Genomic DNA, 23087 nt, shown 5'->3' on the forward strand with positions numbered 1-23087 from the left:
CTACATAGTTGCATGTTACGCCATTCACTTATATGCAAATAATGCAGTTTGCGTCTGTATATATATATATATATATATATATATATATAATAACAATAAATTAATAGGTGTTTAATTGTTTTTGTGCATTAGCAGCTTTTTCAATCTTTATTTATCTTACAGCTTCAGTATCATCTTTGCATCAGCTGTGTGCATTTACAGTTTTCATTCCCTTTATCAGGTTTTAGTTCTACAGTTAAGTGGCCTCCAGTTAAGGGTGTGGTGGGTGTTCAGGGAGTTCACTCATTTTTTACGGTGATATGGTTTATTGGCATAGTTTATCAGCGCTGTTAAACAGTGATGGGAATAACGGCGTTACAAATAATGGAGTTACTAACAGCGTTACTTTTTTCAGTAATGAGTAATCTAACGAATTACTATTCCTATCGTTACAACGCCGTTACAGTTACTAACAAGAAAATGCGGTCCCTTACTATTTTTCAACAAACAGACGGTTGAAGCTGTGTTCAGTAGCTGACTACGTAAGTATCAAACAAGCCTTAACTAAAGTATTTGATAAAATTATATGCTAAATTGAAATCCATTCAACATTTCTCCATCTATTTTAGATGTATGAATAATATTTATGCATGGAAAACACATCCCAGCTTGATGATGTTGTTGTTGTTAACCCTATTTTGTGACAGTTGCATAGAGAGTTGGCTCTGCTGCTGGAGGATTGGTGGCACCGCCCTGCACAGGAGAGGAGCCATTTCTGAATATTGACAGATTCATAGTGGACCAACTTTGCATGAGGACTCACAGTAGCATAAACAGTGTGCAATGAGCTCTTTTGCTGTTTCTGTTCATTTATCTTATCATAATGATTAGGATCTCCAGTATTTCCCTAGAAAGAAAATAATAGGATGATAGATACAGGTGTAGTGCTCATATGCAAACTACACAAATACACAAATACACACACACACACACACACACACACACACACACACACACACACACACACACACACACGTACCTCTTTGTTATATCCAGACTGTATCCTCTGCTTTGACGATCTCTCGACAACACAACGTGCTAAGATGGAGGAGGGGGAGGATTTGAATAAATGTAAAGGACATCATATTTGTTTTTGTGTCTGTTTATCCTGAGCAAGTAAATCATGTCATTTTAACTGTTAACACTCTGTTATAAAAATTTGAACAGAGCGTTTGTTCAGACGGGCCACAAAGTGAAGCTTTACTGTAATCCTGGCAGATCTGGCTGATCTAATGGCATTTTTGTCAAATTTCTAGTCCTCACCTGACATCCTGAGTAGTTTCTGTCTGTACCGTATTAGTGCAATCACAAAAATCATCAGCAATATTCCCAGACACACCCCAATAACGATAGGCCAACCTGCAAAAAGGTATAAACAACAATGCATACAATTTATTGCCCTCTGGAGTCATGTATAGACTAGAGCAGGAGTCCCCAACTCCAGTCCCCGAGAGCTACTGTCGTGCAGCTTTTAGATGCATTCTTGTTCCAACACACCGGATTCAAATGGATAGCTTGTTACCACGCCTTTGCCAAACTTGATGGCATGCTGAAGAGGTAATTCAACCATTTGATTCAGTTGTGTTGGTAGAGGGATGCATTTAAAAGCTGCAGGAGAGTAGCTCTCGAGAACTGGAGTTGGAAACACCTGGACAAGAGGATCTGTCTCTGTGTCATACCTATGACATCTGGTGCAAGTGTTGCAAAACTGGGACTGGAGGATGCAGAAGTGGAGGGTGCAAGATTGAGTGCTGGATTGGAGGTTTTCACCCTGGAGTTTCAGTGTGTGGAACTGGATTATGTGGAACTGGAGTGTGTGGAACTGGAGTGTGTGGAACTGGATTGTGTGGAACTGGAGTGTGCGGAACTGGAGTGTGTAGTACCAGACCTGAGACATTCTTCACAGAGTGACTATATTATTAGTGTTGCCCCTTTGTGACGTCTGAATAGAGAGTTGGTTCTGCTGCTGGAGGACTGGTGGCTTCCTGCTCTTTTTCAGTGAATCAATTTTTATTACTGTCAGGAAGTGTGTTCCCGTTTTTCTGAAACTTGGCAGATTCATAGTGGACCAGGTCTGCAAGAGGACTGACAGTAGCATAAACAGATGGCAGTGAGGTCTTTTGCTGTTACTGTTCCTTTATCTCATCATAACGATGATCTGTTATACTTTCCTGTTAAGAAAAAGGAGACCAGGATGATGATGCAACTGAACACACACATGCATTCACACATACCTCTTTGTTAGCTTGTATCCTCTCCTTTGATGATTTCTCAACAACGACATGCTGAGATGGAGTAGGAGGATTTGAATAAATACAAACGAAAAAATATAAACCATAAATTGTGTGTCTGTTTATCCTGAGCGAGTAAATGTTCTCTTTTCAACTGTTAAATCACACACTCTGTTTCAAAAGTTGAGCTGAATGTTTGTTCAGAGAGGCCACAAATTGAAACTCCAATGTAAATCAAGATGATCTGGCTGATTTGATGGCTCAGCTAAACACCTTTCTATGCAACCAATGAACATCTGCAAGCTGCTTTTCAGTATAGCTTCACCCTAGATCCTCCATTCATGCTATATCAGATTTAATGAGTGTGATATTTATAATCCCCGATGCCCTCTCTGTTCTACAATGCTGCACTCTCTTTTAGCTTTTCATATATGGACATTGAGGGAGGGACAGGTCTCCAAAATGGACTAGTGATCTTCCATTGACAATGGTTGAAATATTTAGGCGTAACTCACATTTAAGAAAGTCTCTGATCTGACAGCTGATACTGTTAAATATAGATGAAACAGAATGTGTATGTATATTTCATGATATTTCCAGCCCTCACTTGGAATGAGTGGATGTGGATGAGTCACTGTCACTGGAGAGAGGGGTGCCGACAAAGCCATCGCCAAAGGCAGCACTGCCACTGGTGCTGGCGTCAGAGAAAGTGCCACCACCAGGTCTACCAACTGAGTCTCAGTGAGTGTAAAAATCAAAGCACAAATTTTTTTTTTTTTCAGGATAAATGTGGATCTTTGAGGATCTTTATTTCTGTGTTTCTTAGTGAGACATACCTGTGAAATGTGGTCTAGTGCTGGAGGCAGAGCCGGCACCAGAGGCAGAGCCAGAGCCGCTGCTGGAGACAGCACCAGGACCACCAACTGCTTCACTGTGGCTACAGTAAAGGCCTTGTATGTCAAAGAAAGAAAACTTAGCATTTGGTGATGTTCATAGGCTCAAGACTTCAGGGAGTCACTGACCTAAACAAATTTTCATCTAAGTGTTAAAATCATTCCTTGAATGTGTAATTATTTTAGTTTGTCCAACAGCTTTAGGCCCGTTAAAAATTGGGGCCTGTGGACAAAAGTGGTTGTAATTCCTAAATGTTAATACAAGACATTTTTTTAAATAACTTGAATTAAAGGCCTTTGCACCAAGCATGTTGTGACAAAACCATAAAAAATTCAGAATCTTTTGGAAGAAAAACTTATTGTGTAACAGTGAAAGCATCTTTTGCAAAAATATGTCCTCAAAAAATGCATTACAGAAAAGTGGAGTAAATGCTAAGCAATGATGGGCTGTTTGTGACGTTTCTAAACAAGAAAAGATAGAAATATCTAGATCATTGCACATTCAGTGCATTTTGAGACACAGGGGCACTTGTTAACAAATGCAGTGGGCCGATTGGTCAGGTGTATTTAGTCACATGCACAAAGTTGGACAAATTGGGCTTGAGCTGCAAATCTGTCATGTGCAATTAAGCATTTGGTGTGAACGGCTGCATTAAGAATAGGTGAGTCCAAAAACATATTTTTAAGCCAAATATTTCTATGTGTCCAGTATGTGAAGTCCTTTAAGGTGTAAGTCTGTTCTTCAATCTCATCTATTTTTTTTATAAATGTATAGTGGTGGTGTACAGCGGAGAAATTCCAAAATGTTCCACTTTCCAAAATCTGTTTGACCACTTTATTTTATTTTACTGTGCACATGTGATAAGTTTTATTGAGTAAAAAGCACAGCTACAAAATCAGCAAGAAAATTAATACAAGTACCCAAGTAAGTAGAACTACCTGAGAAATTTATTTGTGTTCAAGGATTGTATTTAATTAGTTAACTTACTTATATATCATGCAAAGGCATTTTTTTTATTGTGCTTTCCATTGTTACTGTGCTTACAGTTTATGTTGAAAAGAATGATAATATTAAAAATGATAATGATATTACCAGTCAATATGCAGAGAGTGAATTTTAATAATATCCTCATTTTTTCAGTCAGGATCCTTTTATATATTTAGCTAAATTTTCCCAAGATCAGTCACAAAAAGGAATTATGTAAAAATCTACTGCAGCTACTACTGCTGTAGCTTGAAACCTGTGTGAAACTGTGCATATCTGCAATGCAGTTAGAGCAAATAAAATTCAATTTACTCTCTTAAAAAAAACAAAAGGGTTCCATGATGCAAGATCATCCTGCCAAACAAGAAACATGAGAGACACAGAAGAATGTTGAGCGCACTTTCTTGAAGGAATTTGAGTTAAATTGTGTCATATTAATATAGATTGGTAACATTAATTGATGTAGAGAATAGTGATGGTAAATTTGATTCTTTTTACTGAATCGAGTTTTAATGAGTCACTCACCAAAGTGAATCGGATTTTTTGAGTCATTTGTTTCACTGAGTCAGTTGACCAGAGAGTGAAAAAAATTTACATTTTCACTCAAACTTAATTTGTTTCTCTTTTCATGTATATCCTACTGCTAAGATGAATGATTCTAAAAGAAAACAACTATTTTATAGAGCAAAAAAGAGCAAAACATTTCTAAAAGTAAGCAATTCCCTATCAAAATTGCTTAATAAACATTTATTTTGTTTATTTTATTTTATTAGTATTTTCCTTAAATGTGTTAAATATAAAGAAGAAGCTGTGAGCCGGGAGGGAGGGGGTGAGTGAGTGATTCGTTCGCTCTATGATTCAGCACAGGAAGGGAGGGGGTGAGTAGCTCAAATGTGCTGTTATCATGTTAGCAGAGCGATGCTACTGTGAACCGAGGAGCTATTTTCTTGATGTGAGCTTCTACTCAGGGTTTTTTCTTCCAGTTCAGAGCAGAATTTTTTTTGTTAAGATACTGGATGTTGTGTTTTTCTCCACAATTTTAATTATAAGCTAGATACATTGCTGCTAACAGCAACAGGGATGAGTCAGTGAGTCAGTTGGGCTTGTGAATCATGATTCATGAGTCAGTAAAGTGATCCTCGAGTATTGAACAATTCGTTCATGATTCACACATCACTAGTAGAGAACAAGCTTAAATGTTCTAAAATGGTTTGCAGCCTGGAGCCCCTTCCAGCTCTCACAGGGCAAGAGGCAAACTGACAAGGTTCTCAGCAAACTGCAGTCCATTTGTATTTACATACAGAACAACACTAAACACTAAAGAAACAATTGACAAGTAGGTTCTGGGGGCACACATATCATCTGTGTGTTTTGTATTCAGACTCAAAGTATAACTCTGCTTTCCTTCAAACAGTTTCTTACTTACAAAAGACCTTCTGGTGACTGATGGGTCTAGTTGTCTTACCCAATCACAGCTCTGTCAAAAAGGCATGCAAAATTGTTGCTACTGCTCAGTCATCTTCAAAGAGGAAACAAATGTGCAGAATTTGAGTTGTTTATGAAATACTTGAACTGTTTATTTTCAGAGATTTTATTTAAACAAGATTTTAGACACAATAAACCTGTTTTAAATCATTGGAAAAAGAGATGTGTTGTGCTCAGTGCTCAACACTCACTGCACAGTCAAATGGTAAATGGTCTGAGTCTGAATGGTCTTTTTTTAAACTTTGGTTTCAATCCATCAGGTTTCAGGTCACCAAGTCAAAATTCAAATTAGGGCTTTGATCCTATTCTAGGGACCTTAATCAAAACAAAGCTACGTTAGACACATGCGAATGAACCCACAACCTCTTTCTTTGCTCATATCACTTTCTCAGTTTCAGTCTCATATAAATAAGCATGTATACAAAACACATATACAATAGAAAAACAGAGTCTGAAAAAATCTATGTATTGTTTGCTATGTATATAATTTTCACATTACACATTATGCCTGATATGAAGTTAAATAACAACTTGGAGCTGGATTTTTAAAATATTTAAATCACAAGAAGAAAATACATGTTATAATCAAGAAGTGAAATGTTCCAGTAGAAATACTTTGTCTAACATCAGCATTGAGTTGAGATGTTGCTATAGATTGTAGATTCTTCTGATGATTTTGGCTTAGAGGATGATTTTATAGACGCTACACAGTCGGGTGCAGCCATGCTGGACTCTGTTTGATTTGTGAAGGTAACAGTCGTGTAGATGAGATTGCCTGAGTCCTTCTGAGGCTCTGATGTATCTTGATGCTGATTGGCGCTCTTAGTTCCACCATCTGTTTCTTGATCCTCCTTGGATGGAGAGGCATTCTTGTCATTGCAGGCATCTTGTTTTTGACAGGACCTGAACACCAGGTCATAGTACTGTCCTGTAAAGAGGTAAAGACGAACCAGCAATCAGTCATTCCTCTGATATCAAAACTACCCTCATCCTTACTCGACTTTGACTTCCTGAGAATAGTTAGTTATGTAGTTCCACATTATTGAATTAATCAGCCAGTGACAACAACTGTGGTGTTTGAAACGGCTGTTAAATTAGTATTTTGAAGCTACGCAAATAAAAGTTTGTTAATTTTTTATACCAGATGATGCATTGATGTTGCTGTTTCGATGTCTGAAGAAAATCAGAAGTCCCACGCCCAGCACTAGCACCACCACACCGAGAGTTACTCCAGTATACACCACCGTCTCTGAAAACGTTATAGGTCTTATAAATCAGCAACAATATATCACACTGGACTTTATCAGATATATGCACACACACACACACACACACACACACACACACACACACACACACACACACACACACACACACACAGCCATTTCCTTACCAGAAAGAGAAGCATGTGTATAGGCTGCCTTATCTTGGTTAGCTGTGCACAAATAACAGGAAGTGAAGTAAGTTAATTTTGCCTCAGCTCTGCTGAGCTAGTGTTTCAGTTTTTTTTCACTGTCTGGTGCAGAAAACACAATCTGAGACCCTGTTGTGAAATACTATTGTCAATGACAAGAAATTTGAAAGTCAGAACAGATAACATAATGAAAGCTTTACGTACAGAATATAATCAACTCACCTAAAACTGTAAGGATTACTTGATTATATGTGTCCAAACCAACTCGTTCAATTCCACACCAGTAAGTTCCAGAGTCATCTTCTTTCAGGTCAGAGATAGTGACACTGAATGTATTTCCTTTATCTTCAATTTTGTATTTTTTATTTGAAATGGTAGTGCTGCTTATGAGGATGTCTTGATATGTGCATTGTCCTTTGCAGAAATATTTGACGGTGGAGTAGGCGTTGGAGTGAGAGCAGGTTACTGTGATAGAGCTGCCCTTGTTTCCTGTTACTGACATAGCTTTAGTCTCCCATAATCCTAGAAAAAACACACGCGCACACACACAGAGCACCAACAGTCAGATCATGTTGTGGTTTATAATCAGAAGTATATATTTGAACTATACTCTGTATTATCTGTAGTTCATCCACTATCTGAAGCCATTTTTGCTGTCTTCTCTTTAGGACTACCGCCTTTCAGCCAGCATACGTTGAATTGGCTGTTGCAGAAAAACAAAATAAGAATAGTTGGTAGGCAGCTCTTCTTAGCTAAAAGACAGAGCTTTCTGTTTCTGAGATAACCATATTATGAATATGCCCTCTCTTACGCATCATACAGAACCAAGTGTGGAAAAAAATGATTCATTACATTTGATATAATATATAATCCTTTTTACTTCCCAGCAGCACAGAGTCCATGTCTATAATACCAAATACAGTTAAAAGAAAACTTTCATATTTCATTGCATTAATCATTAGCCTTTTTTAGTATTATGTGCAAATATAGTTTAATATTCAGTATTTTGCTTACGTACAAAAATAAGCAAGGAGCTTATTTTTTGGTTTTGGGGTTTGTTTGTTTTTTCAAACATCAACATAGTTTTATTCTAGATGCTATGCTTACATTTTTTTGGTCTTTGCACTCATTAAACAACTTATTTAATCAAACCAAAAACTAACAGTTTTTAATCAAAACTATTAGCCACTATGATGTGAATAGTTGGTGGGAGGATACTCCGGCTTCCTCCCACCGTCCAAAGACATGCAGTTTGTGGGGATAGGTTAATTGGATAATCCAAATTGCCACTAGGTGTGAATGTGCGAGTGAATGTGAGTATGAATGGTTGTCTGTCTTTGTGTGTTAGCCCTGCGACAGACTGGCAACCTGTCCAGGGTGTACCCCGCCTCTCGCCCTATGACAGCTGGGATTGGCTCCAGCACCCCCCGCGACCCTGAAAAGGAGAAGCGGTAGCGAATTGATGGATGGATGGATGGATGGATGGATGTGAATAGTCAGTTGTTTATTTGCTGGATAAAGGCCTGCAGTCTTTTTTTTGTAGTTTTCAATAAGTCTTATGTTGAGCAATTCCAGCTATTTTTCTTTGGGAAATCTCTCAAATTCCTCCAGATTTAACCTCCAGATTTAATATTTCTTATGGACGTTGGTCACCCCCCAGCCTTTCAATGTGATTCAAATCAGGGCTTTGTGCAGGCTAGTCAACAACCTTCAATTTAATCTTCTGGAGGAAGTTCTTCAGCAGAAGTGACATATGATTATTTTTGGTTGTTGATGTGTTTGAACACAAATCAACAGCCAATACCCAGTTTTAATGCTGACTGCTTGAGGTTTTATTTAACAATCTTCAAATCTTCCTTCTTTCCTCATGATTTATTCCACCTTGATGAAATTCCCAATTTAAGAGACACTGAAGCATCCCCACAGCATAATACTCACTGTGAGGATGGCTTTGGATTGTATGCCTCTCCCATTTTCTGCCAAACATAAGCAGCGCGTCTGTGGCCAAAGAACTCCAGTTTTGTCTCATCTGACCAAAGGACACACTTACAGTATGCATAATGGTTTTCCAGGTTATCCGTGGCATACTCCAGTCTTGAAGATGTGTCTTTTGCAGAATTTTAGTATTTCTTTTTCTCCCAAAAAGTTGATTCATCTGGATGTAACATTTTCAGTGGGCGAAAAGTTTCATCACTAAAAAAAGTAACTTCTTCAGTCTGACTGCAGGTTTCCCCAATCTTTTAAACAGTACATTTGCATAATGACTGAAACTAGTCCACTGAATGAACAAAGGGCTGGGAGGTCAGTTCCTTGATCATTAATATGCAAATTCTCATGACCATTGATCAAAGCCCACTGATCAAAGGCCATGAGGACCATTCACAGAGAGTTGGGGAATGGCTGCAATCACAGCATTGTAAGATGGTGAAAGATGCACCCTTAGGCCACCTCCTCGATTCAGAGATGGTCTTTCCCTTTTCACGTAAATGGCCTCCTTGACTCTGCACTCAAACCAGCGTTCCTCCCTGTCCAGGATGTGTACATCCTCATCCTTGAAAGAGTGTCCACTGGCCTGTAGGTGTAAATAGACTGCAGAGTCCTGGCCTGACAAGGTAGCTATTCTGTGTTGTGCCATCCGCTTCACCAGAGGTTGTTTGGTTTCCCCAATGTATAAATCCTGGGAATACTCCTGGCACTTGACAGCGTACACTATTTTACTCTGTTTCTCCAATTTTTGGTGAAGCGTGTTTTGGGTTTAAAAGGTTTAAAAGCCACAGAGACACGGTGTTTAGAAAAAATGCATCTCAGCTGTTGTCCTTCTCTCTTGGATCGACTTTCTTTAGGTGCCTTCTCAGCTTTTACAAATGTCCAGCTGGGATAACCACATTTACTCAGGGCCTTCTTGATGTGATTCTGCTTCCCTGGCCGCTGTGGTATTCGCTCTATGTTGTAGCGTCCTAATGACACCCAGTTTATGCTCCAGTGGATGATGAGAGTCAAATCTTAAATACTAATCCTTGTGCGTAGGTTTACGGTACACATCAGCTTTTAGATATCCCCCGTTAGTGATGAAAATCTCACAGTCTAAGAAGGCTAACCTGCTACTTTTCATGTCCTCCCTGGTCAATTTGATGTGTTGGTCCACCAAGTTAATGTGATCCGTGAATTGTGGAACATCCTGAGATTTGATTTTCACCCAGGTGTCATCCACATACGTGAACCAATGACTTCATGGTATTCCAGGGTAGGATAGCAAAGGGTACATCTTTCGCCATCTTACAATGCTGTGATTGTAGCCATTCCCCAACTCTCTCTGAATGGTACTCATTCAGAGAGAGGGTCTTTGATTAGTGGCCTTTGACCAATGTGCTTTGATCAGTCATCTTTGATCAATGGTCATGAGAATTTCCATATTAAATGGTAAAATGATAAATGGTCTGTATTTGTATAGCACTTTACTTAATCCCTAAGGGCCACAAAGCACTTTACACTACATTCAGTCATTCACACTGGTGATGGCAAGCTACATTGTAGCCACAGCTGCCCTGGGGCGCACTGACAGAGGCGAGGCTGCCGGACACTGGCGCCACCGGGCCCTCTGACCACCACCAGTAGGCAACGGGTGAAGTGTCTTGCCCAAGGACACAACAACTGAGACTGTTGGAGCCAGGGCTCGAACCGGCGACCTTCCGATTAGAAGACAAACTGCCAACTCTAGAGCCAGATCATCCCGAGATCATCAAGGAACTGACCTCCCAGCCCATTGTTCCTTCAGTGGTGTTAGTTTCAGTCATAATGCAAATGTACTGTTTATAAGATTGGGGAAACCTGCAGTCAACTGAGACTGAAGAAGTCAAATGTTTCTCCCATTGAAAACACTACGTCCAGAGGAACAGAATCAACTCTTGGGGATTTACTTACCTGGATGATTGAGCATGCATCAAGATATTTCTTGTTCTGCAACCTTGCAGTGATTGTCTTCTTTGAAACTACAGTTCCCAACTTAGTTATTCACTAATTTCTTGGCAGTTGTTTTCAGGTCTTTAGCCACATCTCTTTTCGTTTTGAAGTCTTTGAAAGATTTCTTTTCTTGTGTCTGCCAGGATTATTCTGTACTGCTTGACTCTCTTTGAATTTCTTGATGATGTTTCTCACTATCGCTCAATCCTACTTTGATAATTATTTTTGTTACGCAAAATTTGTGTTTAAATACGCAAATGAGGCATTTCCCATGAAATGTGCAAAGGTTTTTGTAAAAGGATCAGTTAAAAGAGGACAGTAAACTTACCTTCCAAAAGAAATATCACAAAGATCACAGTCATCTCCATGCTTCACGTAAGGTTTCTTTTTGTTACCGTCCTTGGGCTTTACTTTAACCACCCTGATTCTTTGCCCTTGCGAGTCTTTCTAAATGAATACCAAGTCTGCTTTTCTTCACGGGTTCCTCTTTTTCCTTTCACTTCCTGTCTTTCATCAGTTTCCTCTGTCTGATTCTCTCCCCAAAAACCATGACCATCAGCATGTCCCTCCCATGCGCTTTTCTCACAATGAGTAATCAAGAGGTAACAGGTCAGTAAATAATAACTACAAGAAAAACTTCAGATATAAACCTGTTTGTTTATTTTGGTAAATATTATAAAAATTGTAGAGCACAGTGACACTGCTTAAACCATCCACTCAGATTTTTTTGTTTTTCTTTTTTCTTTTTGCCATTTAAACAAAACAAAAATATACACTTAAAGAAATTGCATAAAGATCCAAAAGTTTTGAGTTACTCAGCTCTTTCTGTCATTCAAACACTGTAAAAGGATAAAACTAATATATTAAATCAGGATCTGGATCAGGATTGGTCATTTGATTTCATTAGTTGAATTATTAATTACAGATTTACCAAGCTACTCTATATCACTAGTACTTTTTGTGAGAGGCTGATTGAAACCACACTACTAAGACTTAAGGTATGATTAGCCCAGAATTATCTTTTGACATTTAAACAGTTCATCTCCTCTTTAATAGGTTCATGTTTAGGACAACTATGTACATGAAGACTGTGATAGACATGCTCTTCTAACTGGCTGAGATCCAGATGTTGGTACTGGCAGATATTTCCTAGTACATCCACATCAACATATTCACCAACGCCGAATGAGAGAGCAGACTCCCGATGCTTTGGTAGGAAGCTGGAGCAGAGGTCAGGTGGTGGTGGTAATGGTAAAGATGAAGGATCACCGCAGTTTGGGGCTGAACAGCTGCAGCAACATTGAGGCTCAGCTTTTAGACCTGGCATCATAGTCTCATAGTCAGACGTTATCTGCAAGATACCAGAAGAACACTTAGAGTGAGATCATGTTTTCTTTGTGCTGAGTAAACAATGTGGCATTTTCTGCAGTCAAATTACACATTACAACACTATTGTGTATCTATAGGCATACATGGAGTATATAGATTTTGATTCATCACCTGTAACTATTTATGATTGTATTTTTGTTAGCTTAGAATGAGCCTTTTCTACAGAGCCTTCTTTAAAAAAAGATTCAGTAGGCCAGAGCAGACAAACCACACATTACATTCAAGTGACAGCTGCCAAAGATTCTCCCACATGTTTTGTAAGGGAAAAGTGAGGACGATAGTCAGTTTGTTGGTCATCAACCTCATCCTCAACTCTGGTCCTTTTCAATTAATTAATTTATTTTAAATACATTATTGAAAAATAAAATAGATAAGTGGTAAAAAAAGGTTTTTAATGAACAAGCATCAAAATGGTTTTATACTCTATGGAAAGTCACCACTTCTGTTTATGCCCCAGTGGGGGCACAGCCCACAGTTTGAGAACCTCTGCCTTAGAGGAAGGGTTCATTGGAAATAAATACATCTTCAAAAACTACCAGTTTTTAATCAAAGCAGAGACTTGGAAAATTAAAGAAGTCATCACACGAGTAATTACACACAGATTTCAACTACACTACAGGGCTAACAAGCATATCATTCTCCAGTGTATTTTGTGAACATACCTCCATGTCAATTCCTTCGGCTACCACTAATCTGAAAACATGTCCAAAGAAGTAGTGGAGATGGTGGGACATATTGTAACAAAAAACGAAACTTTTAAAGCTTCCAAACTAAAAATCCAGACCTTTTATCAGGCCAGAGAAGTGGGCATGAGCATTAAGACACAATGCATGTGTGATCGTGACACTCACTCACACTGTTTGTGGGAATCATTTTGCTACTCATAAGATAAACATGATAAGACTTTAAAGCCTGAACCATGAAATAATTCAATCCAATGTAAAACAAATGCATATATGAGTTTTAATTTGTCTTATATTGCAGTTTATTGCTAAAATGTATTTATTCATCTTCAAATCAGACTGATGCTGTTTAAGTCTCAACTGTATGTATCAAACTAGATGTTAAGGGGATAAGTGAACTTTAGATTACTGTATACTTTTTGCTATGTTGGTCAAAGTGTTTTTATTTGTGTTATTACAGCAGAGAACTTGTCAGCAATGTTATTGTTTTTGTAGGTATCTCTGCTAACACACAGCTTACATTAGCTTTAGGAAAATAGTTATCAGAAAACATTTGCCAGGTAAAGGTATTTTGTGAGCCTGTCAACTCCATGCAGTGATTTTACTATTATTTCCTTTCTGAAGGTGTGTTTTTCCAGAGTAAGCTTATGACATGTTATGTTCTACCTTTATGACTCATCACTGACATCCTCTTCACATTTTGACCTGTTATTGCGATATAACCTTAGGTTTCATGAATGTTTCACATTTCATAAATGTTACTGACTAATAATGAGAAACTTCAAATGTACAGTGTTGAACCACTTTGCTGTTGCTTATACTGCTAGCATATCTAAAAGTGTCTGTGGTGGACAAACCTCTTTATTCTGCGGTGGGATTGATCTTCTGTGTTTCAGAACCAGTAGAAGACATAATGTGAACAGACACACAAACATGAGTGCTGCCACGCACATAACAGCAGTCAGGACCAGCGGCAGGTGGAACAACAGCTGAGGTTCATATGCTGGAACATTTACACAAATACAAATCTCAGTGCTAATAAAACAGATGAAAATACACGCGCACACAAACACATCAAACACATCACTTACTCTCTATTGTGTCTTCACTATTGGCTGGTATTACTTTTACAGGAAAATGAAAATACAAAAAGAGGAATTTATAAATGAGCAAATAAAATGAAAGTATGCACAGAGGTACCCCGACTTCCTCCCACAGTCCAAAGACATGCAACTAATGAGGTTTGGTTAATTTGTGATTTTAAATTGCCCCATAGTGTGAGTGGTTGTCTCTCTCTATGTGTTAGCCCTGCATACGATTGGCAGCCTGTTCAGGGTGTGCTTAAGGCCACCCTATAGTGGCTGGGATTTAGTCTCTGGCCCTCCAACCCTTGGAAAATGCATTGAAAATTCTAATTGAATTCTTATTCAATTTTTAAAAATGCTTTTCTTTTTCAAATTGCTAAATATGTTACTGCAGCGTGACTTTTTCTTTGCAAGCATGTAAACTACTGGGTGGAAAAGTTTTCATGAGACTGAAGTACCACTTCTCCTTGCTAAGAGTGAAATTGATTCTGTGCACGTGTTCAAGCCCAAAATAGCCTCTAACCACCCTGTTTCGCTGTTGGTCTGATATGCTGCTGCATCGCTCTTTTCCTTTTTTATCTTCATAAACGCTTCCATTTATTTTGGCTGTTCAGGCCAGAAGTCTCAAACTTTCAGCAGCAGACATGGCTTCCTTTCCGATCATGTCTGTGAAATACTGGTATGTTACCCAAATGATTTAGTCTTGTTTACTTCCTCAGAAGAAACCTCCAGTCAATTGACGAGAAAGTCCCTTATGTTCTGAGTTTCACTTATGAAACTATGAACGTTAAACTACACTAATGCTTAAACGGGGGAAAAAATGTCCTTAAATACACTTGAATATTGCTTGAATGTTGTTTACATGAAAAGGAGATAACTGAATCTGACCTTTTGTAACAAAGCAATAACACAATCAATAACACAAATTTGCTTTTGGTCAGTTAATTATACAAAATTAATTTATAAGTGTGTACTTTAAAGCTTTTCAAGATATTTTCACATTTACATAGAAATATTTTAAAAGATAAAGTTAAAATAAAAAGTAAGTCCAACTTTTCGACTCCACTGTACATCTTTACAGAAACAGAAACCTCATGAAAGCAGAACATGGAATTAGTACGACTGATTTCTCATGAATGTCATTTATGGCCTATTATTTTTGGGGTCACAAACAGAATTCATAAGAGCTATAATATTTTATTCCTGTGAATTCATCACCTTGCTGAACAGCACATATACCTTCTATTTTTTAGCCTTAGTTAACTTATCTAACTTACTTATATCACCTCAGTTGATGTGATGTGACAATAAAAGTGATTTGATTTGATTTGATCAGTTGTGGTTGTCCTATGGGACAATTCCCACTAACCAGAAACCAGTCTGCTCTGAGTAGTTGAAATATGCATAACTGGAGACCATATTTAGCCAGCCAACTGAGAACTGTGGTGTAAATATTTATACTATACCTTGGGAAACATTCAGTTTTATGGCGCTGTGATAATCAGGTTGGAGGCTGATATCCACTCCACACTGATACGTCCCACTGTCATTTAACCTCAGTTTATCCACCTTGACAATGAAGAAGCTTCCAGTGGTGTTGTCGTACATGGAGAAGCGTCCTTTGGTCTCCCACCGGTTATGTTTGTCTGTCATTATCAAGTAACTGGAGCATTCATCAATACGGCACAGGTACTTCAAATTCTCCGTCAGGCCATTTGGATATTCACATCTGAAGACAAAACTCTCACCTTCCACACCAGAAAAAACTGTGGTTTTGGTGCTGATTACTGCTGTCATAAAACATTGGTGTTAGTTACACATTTTAATTATTTTTGTAATAAGCAGTCTAGTACTAGGTTTTAAATCTAAATACTATAAAACTCACCTTGGATGTGTAGTATAGTAATAATGACAGCTGTAGTTATTCTCCATGAGTCTAAGATGGTTCCCATTACTTCTAATTTACCTTCAGGCCAGAGTCAGGTTCTCCCCTCAGCCACTGAAGAAGGTAACAACCTGGACTAATGATTGTCTCCCTGTGTTCAGTCAGGTGCTTTCATGGTTATGGCTTTGAAACTCTTCCTCTTTCATGTAAAAAACTGTACACCCATAACATTCAACCACTGCAGGAAGCGGTTTCATTTTTTATAATAAACCAACTGTGCACCAGTTATTCAGCACGTTTAGTGACTGTCGAACTTTCTTCAGCATTAAGCAGGTAGAGAGATTTTATATTTTTCATAGAGATGGTAAAAGAAACTAATGTTGGACTAAAATTTGGTAGGTTCTTGGAAAAATTTTCCATATAGCCTGTTACTCCCAAGTCAACCCCCCCCCCCCCCCCAAAAAAAACAAACAAACAAAACAAAACAAACAAACAAACAAACAAACAACAAACACTCTTGAGGTCTAATATAGCATTTATTAAGTATTCGTATTAATTAGGGGTATTTGCATGTTAACAGGCATGATTAACAAGACTTGGTTGGCCAACTAGGTTTGCCAAGCAGACATTTAAGTAGAAGATTTAGTTTTTTAATATTAGACAAAATACATGAAACTATTATTTATAGAAAGCATTAAACAAAAAGCTTAGAGGGTTCAACATTTTTGTTTGTTTCTCTCTGCTGCATCTTTTTGAAACTGCTTCATGGCTTATTTCCAGTTGGAAATTATTAATTTTGTCTTTGTTTTTATGTTAGATGTACTGTCAACAAGTCACTGTCTTTTTGACAAATAAATTACGCCATCTTGAAAGAGCTTTTTTTTTTTTGCTGCATTGAAAGCTAGGCATCAGTGTGACATTATATTACAAAAATATGATTTTTTTGTAGTAAGGTACAGGAAGTTCATATTTGGTTATTTATATCAGCCCTCACTGCCAATGTGTCTTTATTCACATGACCACTAGGAGTCATCGGAATACATGCGTTTCCTGTGGTGACCTCTATTTTTTTTTTTTTTTTTTAAAGGGAGCTACTGAAACTACCCTCCCACAAAATACTTCCAGATAAGCATCAACCTCAAAATACACTACATGTATCACAAATGCAGAACTACATCATTACTACAACTAACTAAGTGAAAAAGTGCAAATCACTTTTACTACAAACTCACACCAAAGGCAAATACGCAGTCTAGCTGCTAAATGTATTCATTCACTAGGGATGTAGTCCAGCACTTCCCCTGAACTTACCTAGAAATATTAACAGTGTCAAATGGTAGTTCACACACATTTTTTTCTCCAGTGTAAGGTAAATTTGATTAAGACACATATTAAACCACATGTGTAATCAAAACACTTAACAGCACCATTTAGTGTAAAAGCTTATAATGATGGAAATAGGTTTTGCTTATAACTGTCAGAAAAATATATACATTCTATCTTTGAGATCAACTCTGATTTACTCCTGATAAATCTAAACCAAACCAAAGTGTTCTGGGCTTCTCTTCGGTGGATTCACAGGGAGCTCTGGAGACACAAGGAGATGCACTATTAGTACCGCTCGTTGTATTTTTGGATGTCAAAGGTTTATCTCTGTGTTTCCTACACTTGCTAACACCTGTTCTTTCAGATATTACATCTGGCAAAGGATTTATGTAGATCCCAGAGTTATTATCGTGGTCATTTTGATGCTCTGCGGGTGGATGTTCTGAAGCTGCAGCAAGTTTGGACACGGATATGTTCTCATAGATATGAAGGTGTAGGCTAGATGTCGTTTCTGTTGGTTCAGTTGCTGGTGGATCCAGTCTTTGATGGTGTGTATGAATAGAGGAACGCCCAGGTAACTTCTGAAGATGCTCTGCTCCCTTGAAAACAGACAAAAATAAAAAAACAAACATAAATAAATAAATCAGAATTTTCTTATATGTTCAAAATATTTATTTTATTTTATTTTACTCACATGGCATTGAATAGCATTACTTATTAGCTGAGTAATTACTATGTGAATTAGACAAAAATGTATAAATCTAAATCTTTCTACAGTAAGGATAGAGGCATGCACGGTGCCATCAAAATGTATTTCCCCTATTCCTGATTTCTCAGTTTTTTGCATATTTCTTACACTTAAATGTTTCAGAGCATCAAATACATTTTTGTTTATTATTTAAAGAGAACTGGAGTAAATACAAAATGCATTAAAAATGTTTATTAAGGAAAAATAAGTAATCCAAATCTTTCTGGCCCTTTGTGAAAAAGTAAATGCATCCTCTTGTTAAATCATCAAGTAATTAATTAACCTGTTTTTGAAAAGCTGAGTTCAATTTCACTACACACCTAGAATTGCTAACGTCCAGACCTGTTTGATAAAGAAAACACTTAAATAGAGCCTGTCTGCCAAGGAAAAGTAGGCTAATGGGAAATTCACAGAGAAACTCGTGGATTCTTCAACTGACCGCTGCGGCACACCTGCACCAGGGCAAACCTCCGCCTACCCCACTCCTGCTTTACAGGTGAAAATAGAACAACAGGACCGCTAGTCTTTGATTTTATTTATTTTCTGCTGTGTTTCACTTGCATCTATTTGAAAGAGTGAGTGTAAACACACAATAAAATATTTTATGTGCTGGAATGTGCAGAAAATAGGTTTAAATGTTAAACAAATTTCTTCTAGTCAGAGAATGTTGCATATAATTAAATTTTTTGCTTGATGCATAAAGTTAAAAGATTAAAACTAATAAAACAAGTTTTAAAAAGAGACTTTTCCATTTGATTACATTTTGTATGATGGATTATGCAGAAAAATGGCAATATTGTTCTGTTTGTCCTGATTCTCCCTAGTTGGTGTCTGACCTTTTTTCCTGTGCATCTTTGCTGATTTGATGAAAGCCCAGTCTGGTTAACCACATGTTTTGAGAGTTTGTGTTCCAGAGGGTGTTGGGAGTCAAAGACTAGGTCCAATCAAAGACCAGACTTAAAGATGCTTTTGTATGACCTTAAATAGGCGATCAGGCTTAAAAAGCTTTCCTAAAGTGACTGAATTTCCTTCACAGTGATGTGAAAGACTCGTTGTTAGTTGTCACAATACTTCTTGGTCAAATAGCCCTTCACAGCCTGGAGGCGTGTTTGGCGTCATTGTCCTGTTGAATTACACATGACAGTCCAACTAAACGCAAACCAGATGGGATAGCATGTTGCTGCACGATGTTGTGGTACTCATATTGGTTCAGTGTGTCTTCAATTTTGAATAAATCCCCAACAGTGTCACCAGCAAAGCACCAGCACACCATCATGCCACCTCCTCTGTGCTTCACGGTGGGAACCATGCATGTAGAGACCATCAGTTCACCTTTTCTGCATGGTGGGTGGAAGCAAAGATCTCACATTTGGACTCATAAGACCAAAATACAGATTTCAACTGGTCCAATGTTTATTCCTTGTGTTTCTTGGCCCAAGCAAGTCTCTTCTGCTTGTTGCTTTTCCTTAGTAGTGGTTTCTTAGAAGCTATTTGACCATAAAGGTCGGATTCGCACAGTCTCCTCTGAACAGTTGATGTAGACTCTACATCGCGCTATTCCTCTACATTGTAGAGGAATATCTGCTACTGGAACATTGATCTGGGCTCCAATCTGAGGTGTGGTTAAATTGCAATTTTTGAGGCTGGTGACTCAGATCAATTTATCCTAAGCAGCAGATGTGATTCTTTGTCTTTCTTTCCTGGGGCAGTCCTCATTTGAGCCAGTTAGCCCTTTTTTTTTTTTTTTTTGCAATTTTCTGGACTGACTGACCTTCAGTTCTTAAAATAATGATGGGTTAGGGACTGTCATTTCTCTTTACTTAGCTGATTGATTCTTGCCATAATATGAATTCTAACAGTTTTTAAATAGGGCTGTCAGCTGTGCACCAACCTGACTTCTGCACAACACAATGGGCCCAATGCCATTAAGAAGGAAAAGGTGACTACATCATGAAGCTCACTGAGAGAAAGGTGTGCAGAGCTGTTACAAAGCAAAGGCTGGCTACTTTCAGGAATCTAAAATATAAGACATTTTTTGAGTTATTTATATTTTTTCTTTGCTGCAAATATCCATAAATTCATACATTTGATGTCTTCAGTATGTATCTACAATGTAGAAAGTAGTAAAAATACAGAAAAATCATTAAATGAGAAGGTGTGTCCAAACTTTTGACTGGTAGTGTATGAGTTTTCTACTCAAAAAGGCCTCTGTGTTCTTCTTTAAATGTAATTCACTACAAATTAAACAGAAATGTAAAATGTTAGTCAGTGTACTTCTGAGACACTTGAATGCAGAATTCAGTTTCTCTGTGTACCAGATCACCAGACATAGCCAGACTATCTCTCCCCCTTCTCACTTTCTTAATTGTGCTTAGTTAACCATCATGTTGCTTGAAGGTTAGTATTTTTATCTTGCTACTTTTAACAGGAAGACAGTAGAACTTATCTTTGCATCTAATGGTGTCAGTGAGTGTGTGCTTCTGAAACAGGAGTGACTTCCAGTGCCAGTATCTGTTACTTTGCAAGAATACCTTTTTAGTTGACCCAGATTTATCACCAGAGCTATACACAATATGACTTTTGACTTTTCAATTGTAAGGGGAAGAAGCATTTTACTTAAAATGTCAAACCATTCCTTTAGCACAACACTAATGTAACACTGTGGTTTTAACACATCCCCATTGAAAAATTCCACAATATAAAAAAATGAGAAATGACTTTTGGAAAACCCCTCGTCACATACTTACATTTGATGTATAAAAAAAAAAACCCCAATCATATTCTACTTTATTTAATTTGCTGTCTAAGGCAATCACTGATCTCTAGGAGGGAATGAACCTCCTGATAGTGTGATCTCCAATTTTCCATCTCATACCTCTTGTTGATGCGCACTGCTGACATCTGTGTTGTTGAAGCAAACTTGTAGTTGAGGTTTTGAGGTTTTTCTGTACTTCCTGAAGCATACTGTCAGCATCAGGAGACATGCCATAGCAATGCCCCCGACTGCAGCATACACAATGGTGCCTGATGAAAACAAGATTATAGAATCATCTTATTCATCAGTAACTTATACACCAATCACATCCTCAAGTGGAAACTCACCTGTGCTGATTTTAGGTTGTTCTTTAGTGGAGAATGATTCTGCAAAACAGGACTCAATATTACTTCTTTATGTAAAATGTATCCAGAATTTATATTTGTAAGGACTGTAAATCAATAATTTGTAATACATTGTTTTTATACCCATTGAAGGTTTTGTAGGCTTAATGGTGTCTGTTCCAGTTGTTAACTGTGTTGTGTTGGTATTCTGATATGTCCATGTGGTAGGAACATCAGGTGTCTCAGTTTCAACAGCTGTATAAGAGAAAGGGGCAAATTATGGTACTATTATTAACTAATCAATATACAATATATATATTCTAAAAGTAAAAGTTTTTCATTCAAAATTTAATTCCGCAATAAGATTACTGTTTTTAGATACCTTTATTTTTTATATATATCTAGGGATGTTTTCTGCAAAATAAGTTTTATGTCATGGATATATAAGTGGAATTTTTAATATACTGATGCAAAAAGGAATTGATGCATTTTACAGATGTATTCACTTCAGGTGTCCAGAAGCTAGTTTTAACAACTTTGTATTAATATAGCTTATCGAGAGATGACTTAGAACAAGAAAAACAAAAAGTTAAAATAAACCTATTTGATTGTTTTAATGCTCTGATGTTTCTAATATGTTATGAACTGGATGTTTTTCTTCACTGAGCCTCCAAAAATACAATAAAACCACGTGAGAAGAAAAAAAGGGGAAATAAATCTTTTGAATCTTTTAACACCAGATTATAAACCGGATTATAAAATGCATTTTAATTCACAAGCTATGCTTTTATATGCAGTAATTTTTTTCTGAAATAAAGAACTATAAGAAACGTGGAGTATTTTTTTTCCTTATCTTTTGAAGTAAGAATGCAGATGCATAATTCAAATTAAGCGTACTGATAAAATAAACTCAGAAGAAATAAAATGATGACATACCTTTCTTTACTGTGAGCTGTATCTGAGTGTATGTGTCCAAACCAGGCCTGTCCACTCCACACCAATATTTCTGATGTGAGTCTGACAGCTGGAGATGACTCAAGGTCACAGTGAAGGATCCATCTCCAGAATCCACCAGAGTTATCCTCCCGGACTCTGCTCTTCCACCAGATTTTACAGTAGCCAGCCTGTCTTTCTCGCTCCCACATGGATCTTTGCAAAAGTATTTATTATACGTCCATGCAAGTCTGTGTGAGCACTGGAAGGAGACATTTCTGCCCTGAAATCCTTCTATCTTCATCAACTTGTTTCCATCTGCCAACGTAGCTGCTAAAATTGGCAAGATATAGTGCATCCCGGAGTTAAACAAATGTTAGAAAACATTAATACGTTAATTAATTACATTAATATAATTTTTCTAAGCCACTTACTGCAAAAAAGACAGATGATATAGATGGTCTTCATTTTGGCTGATAAACTGCCAGCTCAGTGGTTCTTATCTTGGTGGTCCTTTCAGGTATTTACGACTGGTCAAACTCTTTCAGTTTGCTCCACCACTGTACGAGGTTGTGCACATGAATTGAATTATATTGTAAGTCACGATCGCGATAAAACTGTAAACTAGTCGAAAATATTTACCAAGTAAATGAAATCACTGTCACATACAAATGATTGCGAAAGAATACAAGGTGCGAGCTTACTATAAGCGCACAGAGCAGTCACGGTGTGCAGAGAAGCGTTTGTTTGTGACGAGTGGGGGGCAAACACGCCTCCGCAGATGTGTCACAGCTGCACTCCTCTCGCGTGAATTGACCTGACTTGTGAAAGCAAAGAAAGGAAGGAACTGCTTCAAAGAACTGACACCTACACAAACTTGATGACGGCCTCAGTTAACTGACAGTTACTCGTTGACAGCAGCACAGTTTTAT

General features: G+C 37.7%; 3 protein-coding genes across 3 annotated transcripts; all 3 read right to left on the bottom strand.

Moving 5' to 3' along the window:
- Window positions 1-6259: 6259 nt before the first annotated feature.
- On the bottom strand, window positions 6260-11375 carry LOC146630936 (uncharacterized). The gene is made up of 5 exons (XM_085356206.1): window positions 11336-11375; window positions 7270-7569; window positions 7027-7068; window positions 6775-6882; window positions 6260-6561 (listed from the first exon to the last, which is right to left on the bottom strand). The coding sequence occupies exons 1-5, from the start codon at window positions 11373-11375 to the stop codon at window positions 6260-6262; spliced, it is 792 nt and encodes a 263-aa protein (XP_085212332.1).
- A 647-nt stretch (window positions 11376-12022) lies between these two features.
- LOC146630937 (uncharacterized) lies at window positions 12023-16116 on the bottom strand. Its single transcript, XM_085356207.1, has 4 exons — window positions 16050-16116; window positions 15631-15951; window positions 13937-14082; window positions 12023-12358 (listed from the first exon to the last, which is right to left on the bottom strand). The coding sequence occupies exons 1-4, from the start codon at window positions 16114-16116 to the stop codon at window positions 12023-12025; spliced, it is 870 nt and encodes a 289-aa protein (XP_085212333.1).
- Window positions 16117-17557: 1441 nt separating this feature from the next.
- Window positions 17558-22513, bottom strand: LOC146630938 (uncharacterized). The gene is made up of 5 exons (XM_085356631.1): window positions 22159-22513; window positions 21367-21477; window positions 21226-21264; window positions 20999-21147; window positions 17558-17974 (listed from the first exon to the last, which is right to left on the bottom strand). The coding sequence occupies exons 1-5, from the start codon at window positions 22511-22513 to the stop codon at window positions 17558-17560; spliced, it is 1071 nt and encodes a 356-aa protein (XP_085212757.1).
- Window positions 22514-23087: the final 574 nt, after the last annotated feature.

Source organism: Diplotaxodon limnothrissa, linkage group LG6, assembly GCF_057381915.1.
Source record: "Diplotaxodon limnothrissa isolate DT_005_m linkage group LG6, D_limnothrissa_male_GT1.1, whole genome shotgun sequence".
Lineage (NCBI taxonomy): Eukaryota > Metazoa > Chordata > Actinopteri > Cichliformes > Cichlidae > Diplotaxodon > Diplotaxodon limnothrissa.